The sequence below is a fragment of the Morus notabilis genome, unplaced genomic scaffold (assembly GCF_000414095.1).
Source record: "Morus notabilis unplaced genomic scaffold, ASM41409v2 Scaffold264, whole genome shotgun sequence".
Lineage (NCBI taxonomy): Eukaryota > Viridiplantae > Streptophyta > Magnoliopsida > Rosales > Moraceae > Morus > Morus notabilis.
In genome coordinates, this window is record NW_010368055.1 from 347,202 (window position 1) to 361,625 (window position 14,424).

Consider the following 14,424-nt stretch of genomic DNA (forward strand, 5'->3'; position numbering starts at 1 on the left):
AGAGAGAGAGAGAGAGAGAGAGAGAGATATGTAGTAATAATAGCACAGCCACCACTTGAGCTTTGGGTAGGTGCAGCCAAAGAAAAATCAGAACTTTGGTTGAGGGACTTTATACCAATTATGCCACTCTCCGGCGTCTGATTGGAGTTTTAATATTTTTTTTAGCAGAGAGATTTCAATGTTAGGAGTATGTTTATTTCACAATTCAAGTTAATAATTTAAGTTGTATGTGTGAGAGAAAAATATTATAATGAAAAGTTAAATTTGAGTTTTTTTTAAGAAAAAGCACAGTGAAAATTAAATTTGAGTTGTGAAAAAATAAGATATATATAATTGATTTATCTTATTTCCCTTTCTTTTTCATTTCATTTTAATTTTAGATGGGGATCAATATTGTTTTAGCTTTAAAAAAAAGCATTTTGCAACAAAAACAACTGGTGCGTGATAAGACCAATCCTATAAATTATAGGGGGAAAAATTGTGGTTCAAGTCTTTATTTTGAATAAAATATCAATTTGATAGCAACATCAATAATCTGACTAAATCATGCTTGTAGTGTCTCCTTTTTCTTGGGTGGAAAGTGAACACGTAGGTCATTGTTTGATTTATTTTATGTTTATTTCATTTTTTGGAGAACTGTTTCTGAATATAACTGCCGCCAATCAAATTTGGTTGAGGATTTGGGACAATTTTGCCAACCTGCTGTTTTATGGTATGCTTGTTTAATATTATTTTCTTTTTCATAAGAATAGTTCTGCCATTTTGTATTTTCAATTGGGGTTCTGATCTCGAGAATCCTGCCTCAGTGGGAGATCTTGTGACTTCCTTAAAAAAATCAAAACCGAGTATCTGTTATCATGACTTTTGAAGATCCTTTTAGTCCAACTACGATCAAATATGCATCGATTTAAGAGATTTGCTACAGTGGCGCAATGATTCTTTCACCCTCTTTGTAACGGCAGCGACACATGATGTAGCACAATAGAAATGTTACAACATGATAAAAAACAAACCCCTTCACATAGTACGTGATACAAAAAAAAAAAAAAATTATAATCTTGACGAAATTATCAAGTAACACGTGATAACATAAAATGCAATTTTACTGTCACTGGTAATAACTCCACGTGCCACTCTCTCATCTCATACATATATGATACATGGGTAGCATGTAGCATAGCTTTGCCCTTATTTTAGTTGCAAGAATCACACTGTTTTTTGCATCCCTTTTCTTGATTCTAGTTGTGATAGGGTGTGTACATCTATTTATTATAATAAACAGTACGATGAAGTGAATGACTTCTTCATTATTAAATTTATTAGATGAATTTTTTAGGAGCTTTTGAATCTCGAAGTGTTTATGAATTGTCTGTCCTAAAAAATAGCATCACGTGAAATTGAGACCATCAAGCACTAGGGACCCGTCTTGGGGGGCCAGAGTGGTGAAACTGAAACTGACATATTTGGCTCTTGCTTTTAACGTCTTCTGCAAGTTCAGCACAAGAGAACATCAAAATTGCAATTAGAAGTGGCAGAATAAGGACCTGACTGAACCCCATGTTCAAGGACTTGGTTGGTGGTTACTTCACTGCACAACTTCCGAGGAAGCCAGTCTTGAGAACGAGTTTCTTTTCATGGGTTGTCTTGTCTTCTTGCTTGGTCTTTGATCAAAGCTGCAGAATTAACTTAAAATGCATGAGGAATTTGAGGTTTCATGTCAAGTAATAACTTAACCTGTAACTCTTCATTTGGAATGAGAAACTAAACCAATAAAAGAAAACAGAACAAAATGGCAGTTTTTTTTCCCCACTGTTTGGAACACTCACTGTAATCGCCTCTTTTTACATGTTAAGCACTATGCCTTATTATGCATCTACAAGACAAAACAGAGGAAGCTGTACCATAAATGGGGACCAAAATAATTAATGACATATGTTGACGGTGAAATTTCGTCAACAAAAATACGTCAGATCACCTTCTGGTATCCCCCGTGGGGTTACCAGTTAGAAATTAACTGTATATTTGAAATTTTGCTATGAAGTGTTTGTTATATTTTTGGAAGCATGAGAATAATGCTTGAATGAGAGGACACCCGAAATTTATAGTTGTTCACTCTGTTAATGAAGAGCTACATCCATTTGTGTATTGTATTTCCTTTGGGCTCTTTTTAGATTACATAGAATCAACTCTCTATTATCTGATTACATATGAAAAATAGCCAAAAATCCTCTCCTCTTTCATTCGGGACCTTACCCCTTTTATAGCCTAGCGATTACTTCATAGGTGGTTTTTCTTAGTAGTCCCATCCACTTGAGTGGCCTACTAGCCTATGAGCCCAGACCCATAGCATGTCACCACATTTTTCACTGTTCACTCATCCAATTTGTCCCCTATTGCGACATCCCCCTTTAATCATCCACCGTCCATTAAAGGGTAGTTTATGGGCTTGTAATTAATGCCTGCATTACTGACATTCTTCAAACCCAGACGTAACTCATTTGTCCACTCAGGGACCTTTCTGGAGATGTGGACCCATGTTCACACGGTCGGCTACCTATGAGGCCTCTACTCCTTGGAAGGGTCGGCCGTCTGGAAGCCTCTCCTCCTTGGAAGGGTCGGCCTCATAGATGCCCTTTGGGGCTCTTGGCAGATTTAAGAACCTTCTTCATAGATGCCACTCCACGTTGGAAGGATCGGCCTCGTGGATGCCCCTTGGGGCTCTTGGCAGGTTTAAGAACCTTCTTCATTAAAGCCTCTCCTCTTTGGAGGGGTCGGCCTCGCGGATGCCCCTTCGGGCGCTTGGAAGGTTTACGAATCTTCTTCATGGAGGCCACTCCTTCTTGGAGGGGTCGGCCTCATGGATGCCCCTTGGGGTATCTGGGCAAGTTTAAGAACTTTCTTCATGGAGGCCTATCCTCCTTGGAGGGGTCGGCCTCGTGGATGCCTCTTGGGGCTCCTGGCAGGTTTAAGAACCTTCTTCATGGAGGCCGACCCATCCAAGAACCTTCTTCATGGAGGTCCCTCCTCCTTGGAGGGGTCGGCCTTATGGATGCAGGTTTAAGAACCTTCTTCATTGAGGCTTTTCCTCCTTGGAGGGGTCGGCCTCGTGGATGCCCCTAGGGGCTCTTGGCATGTTTAAGAACCTTTTTCATGGAGGCCTCTCCTCCTTGGAGGGGTCGGCCTCATGGATGCCCATTCGGACATTTGGCAAGTTTAAGAACCTTTTTCATGGAGGCCTCTCCTTCTTGGAGGGGTCGGCCTCATGGATGCAGGTTTAAGAACCTTCTTCATGGATGCCTCTCCTCCTTGGAGGGGGAGGCCTCAGGGATGCCCCTTAGGGCTCTTTGCAGGTTAAAGAACCTTCTTTATGGAGGCCTCTCCTCCTTGAAGGGGTCGGTCCCGTGGATACCTCTTGGGGCTCTCAGCATGTTTAAGTTCTTTATGGAGGTCTCTCCTCCTTGGAGGGGTCGGCCTCGTGGATACCCCTTGAGGCTCTTGGCAGGTTTAAGAACCTTTTTCATGTAGGCCACTCATCCTTGGAGGGGTCGGCCTTATGGATGTAGGTTAAAGAACCTTCTTCACGGAGGCCTCTCCTCCATGGATGGGGCGGCCTCATGGATGCCCCTTGTGGCTCTTGGCAGGTTTAAGAACCTTCTTTATGGAGGTCTCTCCTCCTTGGAGGGGTCGGCCTCATGGATGCCCCTTGGGGCTTTTGGCAGGTTAAGAACAATCTTCATGCATGCCTCTCCTCCTTAGAGGGGTCGGCCTAATGGATGCAGGTTTAAGAACCTTTTTTATGGAGGCCTCTCCTCTTTGGAGGGGGCGGCCTCATGGATGCCACTTGGGACTCTTGACAAGTTTAAGAACCTTTTTTATTGAGGCCTCTCCTCCATGGAGGGGTCGGCCACATGGATGCGCCTTGGGGCTCATGACAGGTTTAAGAACCTTCTACATGGAGGCCTCTCCTCCTTGGACGGATCGGCCTCATGGATGCAGGTTTAAGAACCTTCTTCACGGAGGCCTCTCCTCTTTGGAGGGGGCGGCCTCTTTGATGCCCCTTGGAGCTCTTGGCAGGTTTAAGAACCATCTTTATGTAGGCCTCTCCTCCACGGAGAGGTCGGCCTCATGTATGCCCCTTGGGGCTTTTGGCAGGTTTAAGAACCTTCTTCATGAAGGCCTCTCCTCCTTGGAAGGGGCGGCCTCATGGATGCTCATTGGGGCTCTTGGCAGGTTTAAAAACCTTTTTCATGGAGGGCTCTCCTCCTTGGAGGAGTCGGCCTTATGGCTGTAGGTTTAAGAACCTCTTTCGTGGAGGCCTTTCCTCCTTGGAAGGTGCGGCCTCATGGATGCCCCTTAGGGCTCTTGGTAGGTTTAAGAACCTTTTTTATGGAGGCCTCTCTTCCTTGGAGGGCTCGGTCTCGTGGATACCCCTTGGGGCGCTCAGCATGTTTAAGAACCTTATTTACGGATGCCTCTCCTCCTTGGAGGGGTCGGCCTCGTGGATTCCCCTTGAGTCTCTTGGCAAGTTTAAGAACCTTTTTTATGGAGGCCTCTCATCCTTGGAGGGGTCGGCCTCATGGATGTAGGTATAACAACCTTCTTTATGGAGCTCTGTCCTTTTTGAAGGGGTCCGCCTCATGTATGCCCTATTGGGCTTTTGGCAGGTTTAAGAACCTTATTCATGGAGGCCTCTCCTTCTCGGAGGGATCGGCCTCATGGATTGCTCATTGGGGCTCTTGGCAGGTTTAAGAATCTTTTTCATGGAGGCCTCTCCTCCTTGGAGGGGTCGGCCTCATGGTAGTAGGTTTAAGAACCTTATTCTTGGAGGCCTCTCCTCCTTGGAGGGTGCGGCCTCATGAATGCCCCTTAGGGCTCTTGGAAGGTTTAAGAACCTTCTTCATGGAGGCCTCTCCTCCTTGGAGGGGTCGGCCTCATGGATGCCCCTTGGGGCACTTAGCAGGTTTAAGAACACTCGTCATGAAGGCCTCTTCTCCTTGGATGGGTCGGCCTCATGGATGCAGGTTTAGGAACCATTTTCACGGAGGCCTCTCCTCCTTGGAGGGTGCGGCCTCATAGATGCCCCTTAGGGCTTTTGGCAAGTTTAAGAACCTTCTTCATGGAAGCTTCTACTCCTTGGAGGTGTCGGCCTCATGGATGCCTCTTGGGGCTCTTGACAGGTTTAAGAACCTTCTTCATGGAGGCCTCTCCTCCTTGGAGGGGTCGGCCTCAGGAATGCACGTTTAAGAACCTTCTTCATGGAGGTCTCTCCTCCTTGGAGGGGCGACCTCATGCATGCCCATTGGGGCTCTTGCCAGGTTTAACAACCTTTTTCATTGAGGACTCTTCTCTTTGGAGGCATCGGCCTTATGGATGTCCCTTAAGGCTCTTGGCAGGTTTAATAATCTTCTTAATGGAGGCCTCTCCTCCTTGGAGGGGCCAGCCCCATGGATGCAGGTTTTAGAACCATTTTCATGGAGGCCTCTCTTCCTTGTAGGGTGCGGCCTCATGGATGCCCCTTAGGGCTTTTGGCAGGTTTAAGACCCTTCTTCATGGAGGCCTCTACTCCTTGGAGGGGTCGGCCTCATGGATGCCACTTAGGGCTCTTGGCAGGTTTAAGAACCTTTTTCATGGAAGCCTCTACTCCTTGGATGGGTCGGCCTCATGGATCCCTCTTGGGGCTCTTGACAGTTTAATAGCCTTCTTCATGGAGGCCTCTACTCCTTGGAAGGGTTGGCATCATGGATGCAGGTTTAAGAACCTTCTTCATGGAGGCCTCTGCTCCTTGGAGAGGCGGCCGCATGGATGCCCATTGGGGCTCTTGGCATGTTTAATAACCTTTTTCATTAAGGACTCTTCTCCTTGGAGGGGTCGGCCTTATAGATGCTCCTTAGGGCTCTTGGCAGGTTTAATAACTTTCTTAATGGAGGCCTCTCCGCCTTGGAGGGGCCGGCCTCATGGATGTAGGTTTAAGAACCATTTTCAAGGAGGCCTCTCCTCCTTGGAAGGTGTGGCCTCATGGATGCCCCTTGGGGCTTATGGTAGGTTTAAAAACCTTCTTCATGCAGGTCTCTTCTCCTTGGAGGGATCGGCCTCATGGATGCATGTTTAAGAACCTTCTTCAGAGAGGCCTCTCCTCCTTGGAGGGTGCGGCCTCATGAATGCCACTTAGGGCTCTTGGCTGGTTTAAGAACCTTCTTCATGCAGACCTCTCCTACTTGTAGGGGTCGGCCTCATGGATGCCCCTTTGGGCTATTGGCAGGTTTAAGAACCTTCTTCATAAAGACCTCTACTCTTTGGACGGGTCGGCCTCTTGGATGCAGGTTTAAGATCCATTTTCATGCAGGCATCTCCTCCTTGGAGAGGTCGGCCTCATGGATGCCCCTTGGGGCTCATGGCAGGTTTAAGAACCTTATTTATGCAGGCCTCTCCACCTTGGAGGGATCGGCCTCATGGATGCATGTTTAATAACCTTCTTCATAGAGGCCTCTCCTCCTTGGAGGGTGTGGCCTCATGAATGCCACTTAGGGCTCTTGGCAGGTTTAAGAACCTTCTTCATGGAGGCCTCTCCTACTTGTAGGGGTCGGCCTCATGGATGCCCCTTTGGGCTATTGGTAGGTTTAAGAACCTTCTTCATAAAGGCCTCTCCTCTTTGGAGGGGTCGGCCTCATGGATGCAGGTTTAAGAACCTTCTTCATGAAGGCATCCCTTCCTTGGAGAGGTGGCCTCATGGATGCCTATTGTGGCTCTTGGCAGGTTTAATAACCTTTTTCATTGAGGACTTTTCTCCTTGGAGGGGTCGGCCTTCTGGATGCCCCTTGGGGTTCTTGACAGGTTTAAGAACATTTTTCATGGAGGACTCTCCTCCTTGGAGGGGTCGACCTCATGTATGCAGGTTTAAGAACTTTCTTCATGGAGGCCTCTCCTCTTTGGAGGGTGCGGCTTCATGAATGCCACTTAGGGCTCTTGGCAGGTTTAAGAACCTTCTTCATGGAGGCCTCTCCTACTTGTAGGGGTCGGCCTCATGGATGCCCTTTTGGGCTATTGGCAGGTTTAAGAACTTTCTTCATGAATGCCTCTCCTCTTTGGAGAGGTCGGCCTCATGGTTGCAGGTTTAAAAACCTTTTTCATAGAGGCCTCTCCTCCTTGGAGTGGCGGCTTAATGGATGCCACTTGGGTCTCTTGGCAGTTTTAAGAACCCTTTTCATGGAGGCATCTCCTCCTTGGAGAGGTCGGCCTCATGGATGTTCCTTGGGGCTCTTGGCAAGTTTAAGAACCTTCTTCATGGAGGCCTCTCATCCTTGGAGGAGGCGGCCTCATGGATGCCCCTTGGGTCTCTTGGTAGGTTTAATAACCTTCTTTACGGAGGCCTCTCCTCCTTGGAGGGGTCGGCCTCATGGATGCCCCTTGGGGCTCTTGACAGGTTTAAGAACCTTTTTCATGAAGGCATCTCCTCCTTGGAAGGGTCGGCCTCATGGATGCAAGTTTAAGAACATTTTTCATGAAAGCCTCTACTCCTTGGAGGGGGCGGCCTCATGGATGCCCCTTGGAGTTCTTGGTAGATTTAAGAACCTTATTTATGCAGGTCTCTCCTCCTTGGAGGGGTCGGCCTCGTGGATACCCCTTGGGGCTCTTGGCAGGTTTAAGAACCTTCTTTATGGAGATCTCTTCTCCTTGGAGGGGCCGGCCTCGTGGATGCCTTTTGAGGGTCTTGGCAGGTTTAAGAACCTTTTTTATGGAGGTCTCTCCTCGTTGGAGGGGTCGGCCTCATGGATGCAGGTTTAATAACCTTCTTCATGGAGGCCTCTCATTCCTGGAGGGGCGGCTTCATGGATGCCCCTTGGGGTTCTTGGCAGGTTTAAGAACCTTCTTTATGGAGGCCTCTCCTCGTTGTGAGGGTCGGTTTTGTGGATACCCCTTGGGGCTCTTGGCAGGTTTAAGAACCTTTTTTTATGGAGGTCTCTCCTCCTTGGAGGGGCGGCCTCGTGGATGCCACTTGGGGCTCTTGGCAGGTTTAAAAACCTTATTCATGGAGGCATCTCTCCCTTGGAGGGGTCGGCCTCATGAATGCCCATTGGGGCTCTTGGCAGGTTTAACAACCTTCTTCATGCAGGCCTCTCCTCCTTGGAGGGATCAGCCTCATGGATGCAGGTTTAAGAACCTTCTTTATGGAGGCCTCTTCTCCTTGGAGGGTGCGGTCTCATGGATGCCCCTTAGGGCTCTTGGCAGGTTTAAGAACGTTCTTCATGGGGCCTCTCCTCCTTGGAGGGGTCGGCCTCATGGATGCCCCTTGGCGCTCTTGGCAGGTTTAAGAACCTTTTTCATGGAGACTTCTCCTCCTTGGAGGGGTCGGCCTCATGGATACTGGTTTAAGAACTTTCTTCATGGATGACTCTCCTCCTTAGATGGGGCGGCCTCATGGAAGCTCATTGGGACTCTTGGCAGGTTTAAGAACCTTTTTTATGGAGGCCTCTCCTCCTTGAAAGGGTCGGCCGTCTGGAGGCCTCTCCTCCTTGGAAGGGTCGGCCGTCCGGAGGCCTCTCCTCCTTGAAAGGTTCGGCCGTCTGGATGCCTCTTCTCCTTGGAAGGGTCGGCCGTCTCTGACGTGACAGCGCATATTTTCCCACACAACATCTGCCCCCAGGTCGAGGATTTCCTTTGGACCGCCTCGAGCTATGTTGGGATTTTTCTTTAGCGCCTCTTTTTGCTTGCCAATTTATTTGCTATTATAATGAATCTTTGGTTGAATCCTCCTTGGAGGAGTTGGCTGTTCGGACGCCCCTTGAATCTACACCCTCTTGCACCGACTTCGAATCTCCAGAGATATTTCTACCTGGGTTTTGTGGTGGCGTTTCGTGGTTCGGCTTGCCTCTTTTTGCTTTGTTTTCCTGGGCTCGGCGCCTGGTGGCTCTTTGACGGCTGTCGAGAGATTAAGAAGGTCGAGCCCTTGGATTGCCTCTGTTTTTACTCTCCACGATTCCTTCTGGGGCATCCTGGCGGTCACCAAGATTTTGATTTCTAGCCACGGCAGCTCCAGTGGTCTCGGGGCGTCTTCCAGAGGCGGCATCAAGTTTCTTCCATCAAATCGCTCGATCACGGTCTTTAGTCCCCGCACCAAGTCAGTCAAAGTGTTGAGCTGGGCCTGCATCTGCACTGGGTCAAGCTGTGGAACCCCTGGGGTGGATCATCGTTTCTTATCGGGGGTTGGTTTTTGCCACTCCCGTCATTCGCGGGATGTGTGGTTGTTTCCTCCATCTGGCTGCCTTGATTGATGGCAACATCTCTTTTTCTTAGAGGTATGGTTGCTGACTACTTCTTTGTTGTCGGGGATCAAATGTATGAACCAGAGATTCTGGGTTCGACCCCAGTGGAGTCGCCAATTGTTGACGGTGAAATTTCGTCAACAGAAATACGCCGGATCACCCTCTAGTATCCCGTGGGGTTACCGGCTAGAAATTAGCTGTATATTTGAAATTATGCTATAAAGTGTTTGTTATATTTTTTAAAGCATGAGAATAATGCTTAAATGAGAGGACACCCGAAATTTATAATGGTTCACTCTGTTAATGAAGAGCTACATCCACTTGTGTATTGTATTTTCTTTGGGCTCTTTTTGGATTACATACAATCAGCTCTCTATTATCTGATTACATATGAAAAATAGCCAAAAATCCTCTCCTCTTTCATTCGGGACCTTGCCCCTTTATAGCCTAGCGATTACATCATGGGTGGATTTTCTTGGTAGGATCATACACTTGAGTGGCCTACTAGCCGATGAGCCCAGACCCATAGCATGTCACCACATTTTTCACTGTTCACTCATCCAATTTGCCCCCTATTGCGACATCCCCCTTTAATCATCCACAGTCCATTAAAAGGTGGTTTCTGTGCTTGTAATTAATGCCTGCATTACTGACATTCGTCAAACCCAGACGTAACTCATTTGTCCACTCAGTGGCCTTTCAGGAGATGTGGACTCATGTTCACACGGTCGGCTTCCTATGAGGCCTCTCCTCCTTGGAAGGGTTGGCCGTCTGGAGGCCTCTACTCCTTGAAATGGTCGGCCGTCTGAATGCCTTTCCTCCTTGGAAGGGTCGGCCTCATGGATGCCCCTTGAAACTCTTGGCAGATTTAAGAACCTTCTTCATGTAGGCATCTCCTCCTTAGAGAGGTCGGCCTCGTGGATGCCCCTTGTGGCTCTTGGCAGGTTTAAGAACCTTCTTCATGGAGGCTTCTCCTCCTTGGAAGGGTCGGCCTCATGGATGCACGTTTAAGAACCTTCTTCATGGAGGCCTCTCCTCCTTAGAGGGGGCGGCCTCATGGATGCCCCTTGGAGCTCTTGGCAGGTTTAAGAACCTTCTTCATGGAGGGCTCTCCTCCATGGAAGGGTTGGCCTCGTGGATACCCCTTGGGGCTCTTGACAGGTTTAAAAACCTTCTTCATTGAGGCCTATCCGACTTGGAAGGGTCGGCCTCATTGATGTAGGTTTAAGAACCTTTTTCATGGAGGCCTCTCCTCCTTGTAGGGGTCGGCCTCGTGGATGCCCCTTGGGGCTCTTGGCAGGTTTAAGAACCTTCTTTATGGAGGCCTCTACTCCTTGGAGGGGGCGGCCTCATGGATGCCCCTTGGGGCTCTTGGCAGGCTTAAGAACCTTCTTCCTGAAGGCCTCTCCTCCTTGGAGGGGTCGGCCTCATGGATGCCCCTTGGAGCTCTTGGCAGGTTTAAGAACCTTCTTCATGGAGGCCTCTCCTCCTTGGAGGGGGCGGCCTCATGGATGCCCCTTGGGGCTCTTGGCAGGTTTAAAAATATTCTTTATGAAGGCCTCTCCTCCTTCGAGGGGTCGGCCTCATGGATGCCCGTTGGGGCTCTTGGCAGGTTTAAGAACCTTCTTCATGGAGGCCTCTCCTCCTTGGAGGGGTCGGCCTCATTGATGCAGGTTTAAGAACCTTCTTCATAGAGGCCTCTCCTCCTTGGAGGGGGGGCCTCATGGATGCCCCTTAAGACTCTTGGCAGGTTTAAAAACCTTCTTTATGAAGGCCTCTCCTCCTTGGAGGGGTCGGCCTCGTGGATGCCCATTGGGGCTCTTGGCAGGTTTAAGAACCTTTTTCATGGAGGCATCTCCTCCTTGGAGGGGTCGGCCTCATGGATGCCCCTTGGGGCTTTTGGCAGGGTTAAGAACCTTCTTCATGGAGGCCTCTCTCCTTGGAGGGATCGGCCTCATGGATGCCGGGTTAAGAACCTTCTTCATGGAGGCCTCTCCTCCTTGGAGGGGGCGGCCTCATGGATGCCCCTTGAGGCTCTTGGCAGGTTTAAGAACCTTCTTTATGGAGGCCTCTGCTCCTTGGAGGGGTCGGCCTCATAGATGCCCTTTGGGACTCTTGGCAGGTTTAAGAACCTTTTTCATGGAGACCTCTCCTCCTTGGAGGGGTCGGCCTCATGGATATTGGTTTAAAAACCTTATTCATGGAGGCCTCTCCTCCTTGGAGGGGGCGGCCTCATGGATGCGCATTGGGGCTCTTGGTAGGTTTAAGAACCTTCTTTATGGAGGCATCTCCTCCTTGGAAGGGTCGGCCGTCTGGAAGCCTCTCCTCCTTGGAAGGGTCGGCCGTCTGGAAGCCTCTCCTCCTTGGAAGGGTCGGCCGTCTAGATGTCTCTACTCCTTGGAAGGGTCGGCCGTCTCTGACGTGGCAGCTCATATTTTCCCACACAACAACATATAATTGCTTTTGTGCACAAGATCTATCAAAGAATTTAATTTTATACCAAGTCTGTAAACCATATTTCTCATTGTTCGAACAATGCTGTATGCATTGTTATGCCTCTCAAGTATAGAAGAGAGGAAGTTGCAGCATTATCGTCGTCCAAAATCATTATAGGACTTTTACAAACAATCTTGTCAACTTTTTAGTAGGAGATCGATTTAAAAATTTGGACTACGGTAAAGTTTGTAAGCCTCATATCGTCGTTTTTATGTGTCTACTATAAGTATAGAACATAAAAAATTGAAGCACAATAGGAATAGGTCTCCCCATAGCAGAAGTAGTTTTTGACATAGGATCGGCTTTTGGTATGAGATTGATTTAAGAATCTTGATTTTCTTGAAAGTTTGTAAGCTACCTGTCGTCATTATTACTACATCGGTGTCATAAAACTGAATTTCACAGAACGGGAAGGGAGTGCAATGACAATTAGCAAAGGAAAAGGCAGGTGTGGTTAGGGTCCAAACCTCCAATTAGCTAGAAAATTAGGCCTGCTGATCTATGCGTTCAGCAATCAAGTTTATAGCTGCGTTGGCTGATGAGAATGCCCCATGAAAACTCTCTTGATATGAAATGGTTTCCAATTCTCTGGCCATCTTCAGCAGAATCTCACCGAGGTCTGTCTGCTTTTCTGTTAAACTTTTGTAGTACGAGAAAGCAGCAACCTTGCTTATTTTGACGTTGGTGGCTTCTGGGCAGTACTCATCATCCAACCATTTATGCAGTGTAACCCTCAGCCACTCTGATTCCTGAACAGATATTCGGGAAAAGCATCAAGTTCGCAATAAGTGGACCAGTATAGAGCCGAGGTAAACCAATGTCAAGTTCGAGATAATGTTTTAGGACATTCTTAGCACAAATGATAGACCATATTTCATGATGAGATTACTAACATATAATAACATCTAAAATTTTCAGACCTATTAGTTACACAAACGTTTCTTGCTAACAGGCTGCCACCTAATGATCCTTAAAAGCCCCATTGAGCAGCATTTAACATGAAACTGAATAATTTATCAAAAGAAAAAAAAAAAAAAAAAAAAAACTGAATACATGTGATGACATGCAATTGCTGTCAGTATCATCTATTTGTCACATGTTTTATCATGTTGATACAGCTTTGAAAAGGCCTAAAAAGTTTCACCAAACTTATCTTTCTTTCTAAAATAATAAAGAAAGAAAACAAGGAAGACCCTAGGACAAGCTTTTTATGCCAATTCATATGCATAACAGCCAAAAAACCACTCCCCCTCCTCCCTCCTCCCCCCTCCCCTCTTGAAAAAAGTACATGGTTTGCCATGGTTTTGTACTTCGTGTCATTTTAAATAATTGGGTGGCATTGTCGCCTTTTATTTTCTCTTTTATTAATGGAATGACAATTGTTTATTTTTGAGTGTAGTGACATAAATAATATTTTTATCATCTTGAGTGGTATTTCTGGTTTTTACCGAAACCTTCTTTCACAAAGCAAAGCCCATAATTCCTTAAACTAGTTCTGCTTATTCAGAATTGACGAACAACTTATAACTGAACCACCACTAAGAACCAGAAAACGTCTCGAAATCAGCTAAAGGATAACAATCACAAAAACATAATAGATGCTCTACTGACTTAATACTAAATCTGCATTTCTAAATTAGGTTTCTTGGCACTTTTGCCCCTAAAGTTTCCGTATTTTGATAACTTGCACCCCGCAAACTTTTAGTTTTGATTCTTCACTCTTAACTTGGAAAATTGCCGCAATGTGTCCCTTTTACCATTGGCCTTTAAATTAGTTAAACAGAAAAGTCAACGACCGTCTCACATGAGGATTCCAAATCAACTGCCAAAACCGACCCAAAAATGATAAAAGGGGGCACATTATATGGATTTGAAAAGTTGGGGGTAAAGCGAAAAAATTAAAAGTTCAAGAGAGAAGTTCGTCAATACCCAAAAAATCATGGGCAAACATGCCAAAAATCCTATTAAATTTCCAGCAATCCCAGTTCAATGAAAATAAATGAATAAATAAAAAATAACTAACTCAGATTTGACAAAGATCATGCAAAATCAAAAGAAGAAATTGAAAATTTATTCATACCTCCAAGGCCTTGGAAGGTTCCAACCAATGGTCTGGAACCCTGAGGTCTTCAACTTGGACATCTTCTTCTTCTTCTTCTTCTTTTTCCTCTTCTCCTCCCCGATGACCCATTTGGGAATTTGAAAAAGACCGAGATCTCAGAGCAGTGTGCGAGAGATGGATTCTCTTCGGAGTCGGAATCGTCAGACTCAGCGACGACGCCGAGACATTGAGGGAAGGCGAAGCGACGGCGAGTGCAACGAAAATTGCGGAGCGAGAGAAGGAATTGGAGTTTGAGCAGGCAGTAATTGGACGAACGCCCAGCAAAGAATTCATGGTTTTGGGAATTTTGGGGGCAATGGGTTTCCTACTTTTCTTCTCTTTCTTTCTTTGTCCTTGTTTTATTTGAGTTTGAGAGTGGAAATTGTTGGTGGCGGGAAAGAAAACAGAAGCTGGACTCTCTGTCTGAGGATTGTAAGGATGAAGACGTGGCCTGTCCGAGAAGATTAAAGAGAGATTTTTTTTTTTTTTTTTTTTTCTCTAACAGTTGTGGAACGATTGATTATTGCTATTTTCCTTTTTAGGGGGTCGTGCGTGTCGTTCCTCTCT

At 46.7% G+C, this 14,424-nt stretch overlaps 1 protein-coding gene across 3 annotated transcripts; it reads right to left on the bottom strand.

Annotated features, from left to right (window-relative positions):
• Positions 1 to 1,001: 1,001 nt before the first annotated feature.
• LOC21403347 lies at positions 1,002 to 14,347 on the bottom strand. 3 transcript variants are annotated; one of them, XR_002903649.1, is made up of 4 exons: positions 13,837 to 14,347; positions 12,224 to 12,505; positions 1,585 to 1,673; positions 1,002 to 1,486 (listed from the first exon to the last, which is right to left on the bottom strand). XR_002903649.1 is itself a non-coding variant. In XM_010114420.2 (3 exons), exons 1-2 carry the CDS (start codon positions 14,149 to 14,151, stop codon positions 12,242 to 12,244), a joined length of 579 nt encoding a protein of 192 aa, XP_010112722.1. In that variant the 5' UTR covers positions 14,152 to 14,347; the 3' UTR covers positions 1,002 to 1,673; positions 12,224 to 12,241. The 3 variants fall into 3 exon arrangements, 2 of the variants coding, with proteins under 2 accessions (XP_010112722.1, XP_024032056.1); XM_010114420.2 differs by having other exon boundaries at positions 1,002 to 1,673; XM_024176288.1 differs by lacking the exons at positions 1,002 to 1,486; positions 1,585 to 1,673 and adding an exon at positions 11,965 to 12,114.
• Between the last annotated feature and the right edge of the window lie 77 nt (positions 14,348 to 14,424).

Coding starts and splice junctions, on each gene's coding strand:
- LOC21403347 (XM_010114420.2), bottom strand. CDS start 14,151: ATGAATTCTTTGCTGGGCGTTCGTCCAATTACTGCCTGCTCAAACTCC. Junction 12,506..13,836: donor AACCTTCCAAGGCCTTGGAG/GTATGAATAAAT, acceptor ATATCTGTTCAG/GAATCAGAGTGGCTGAGGGT.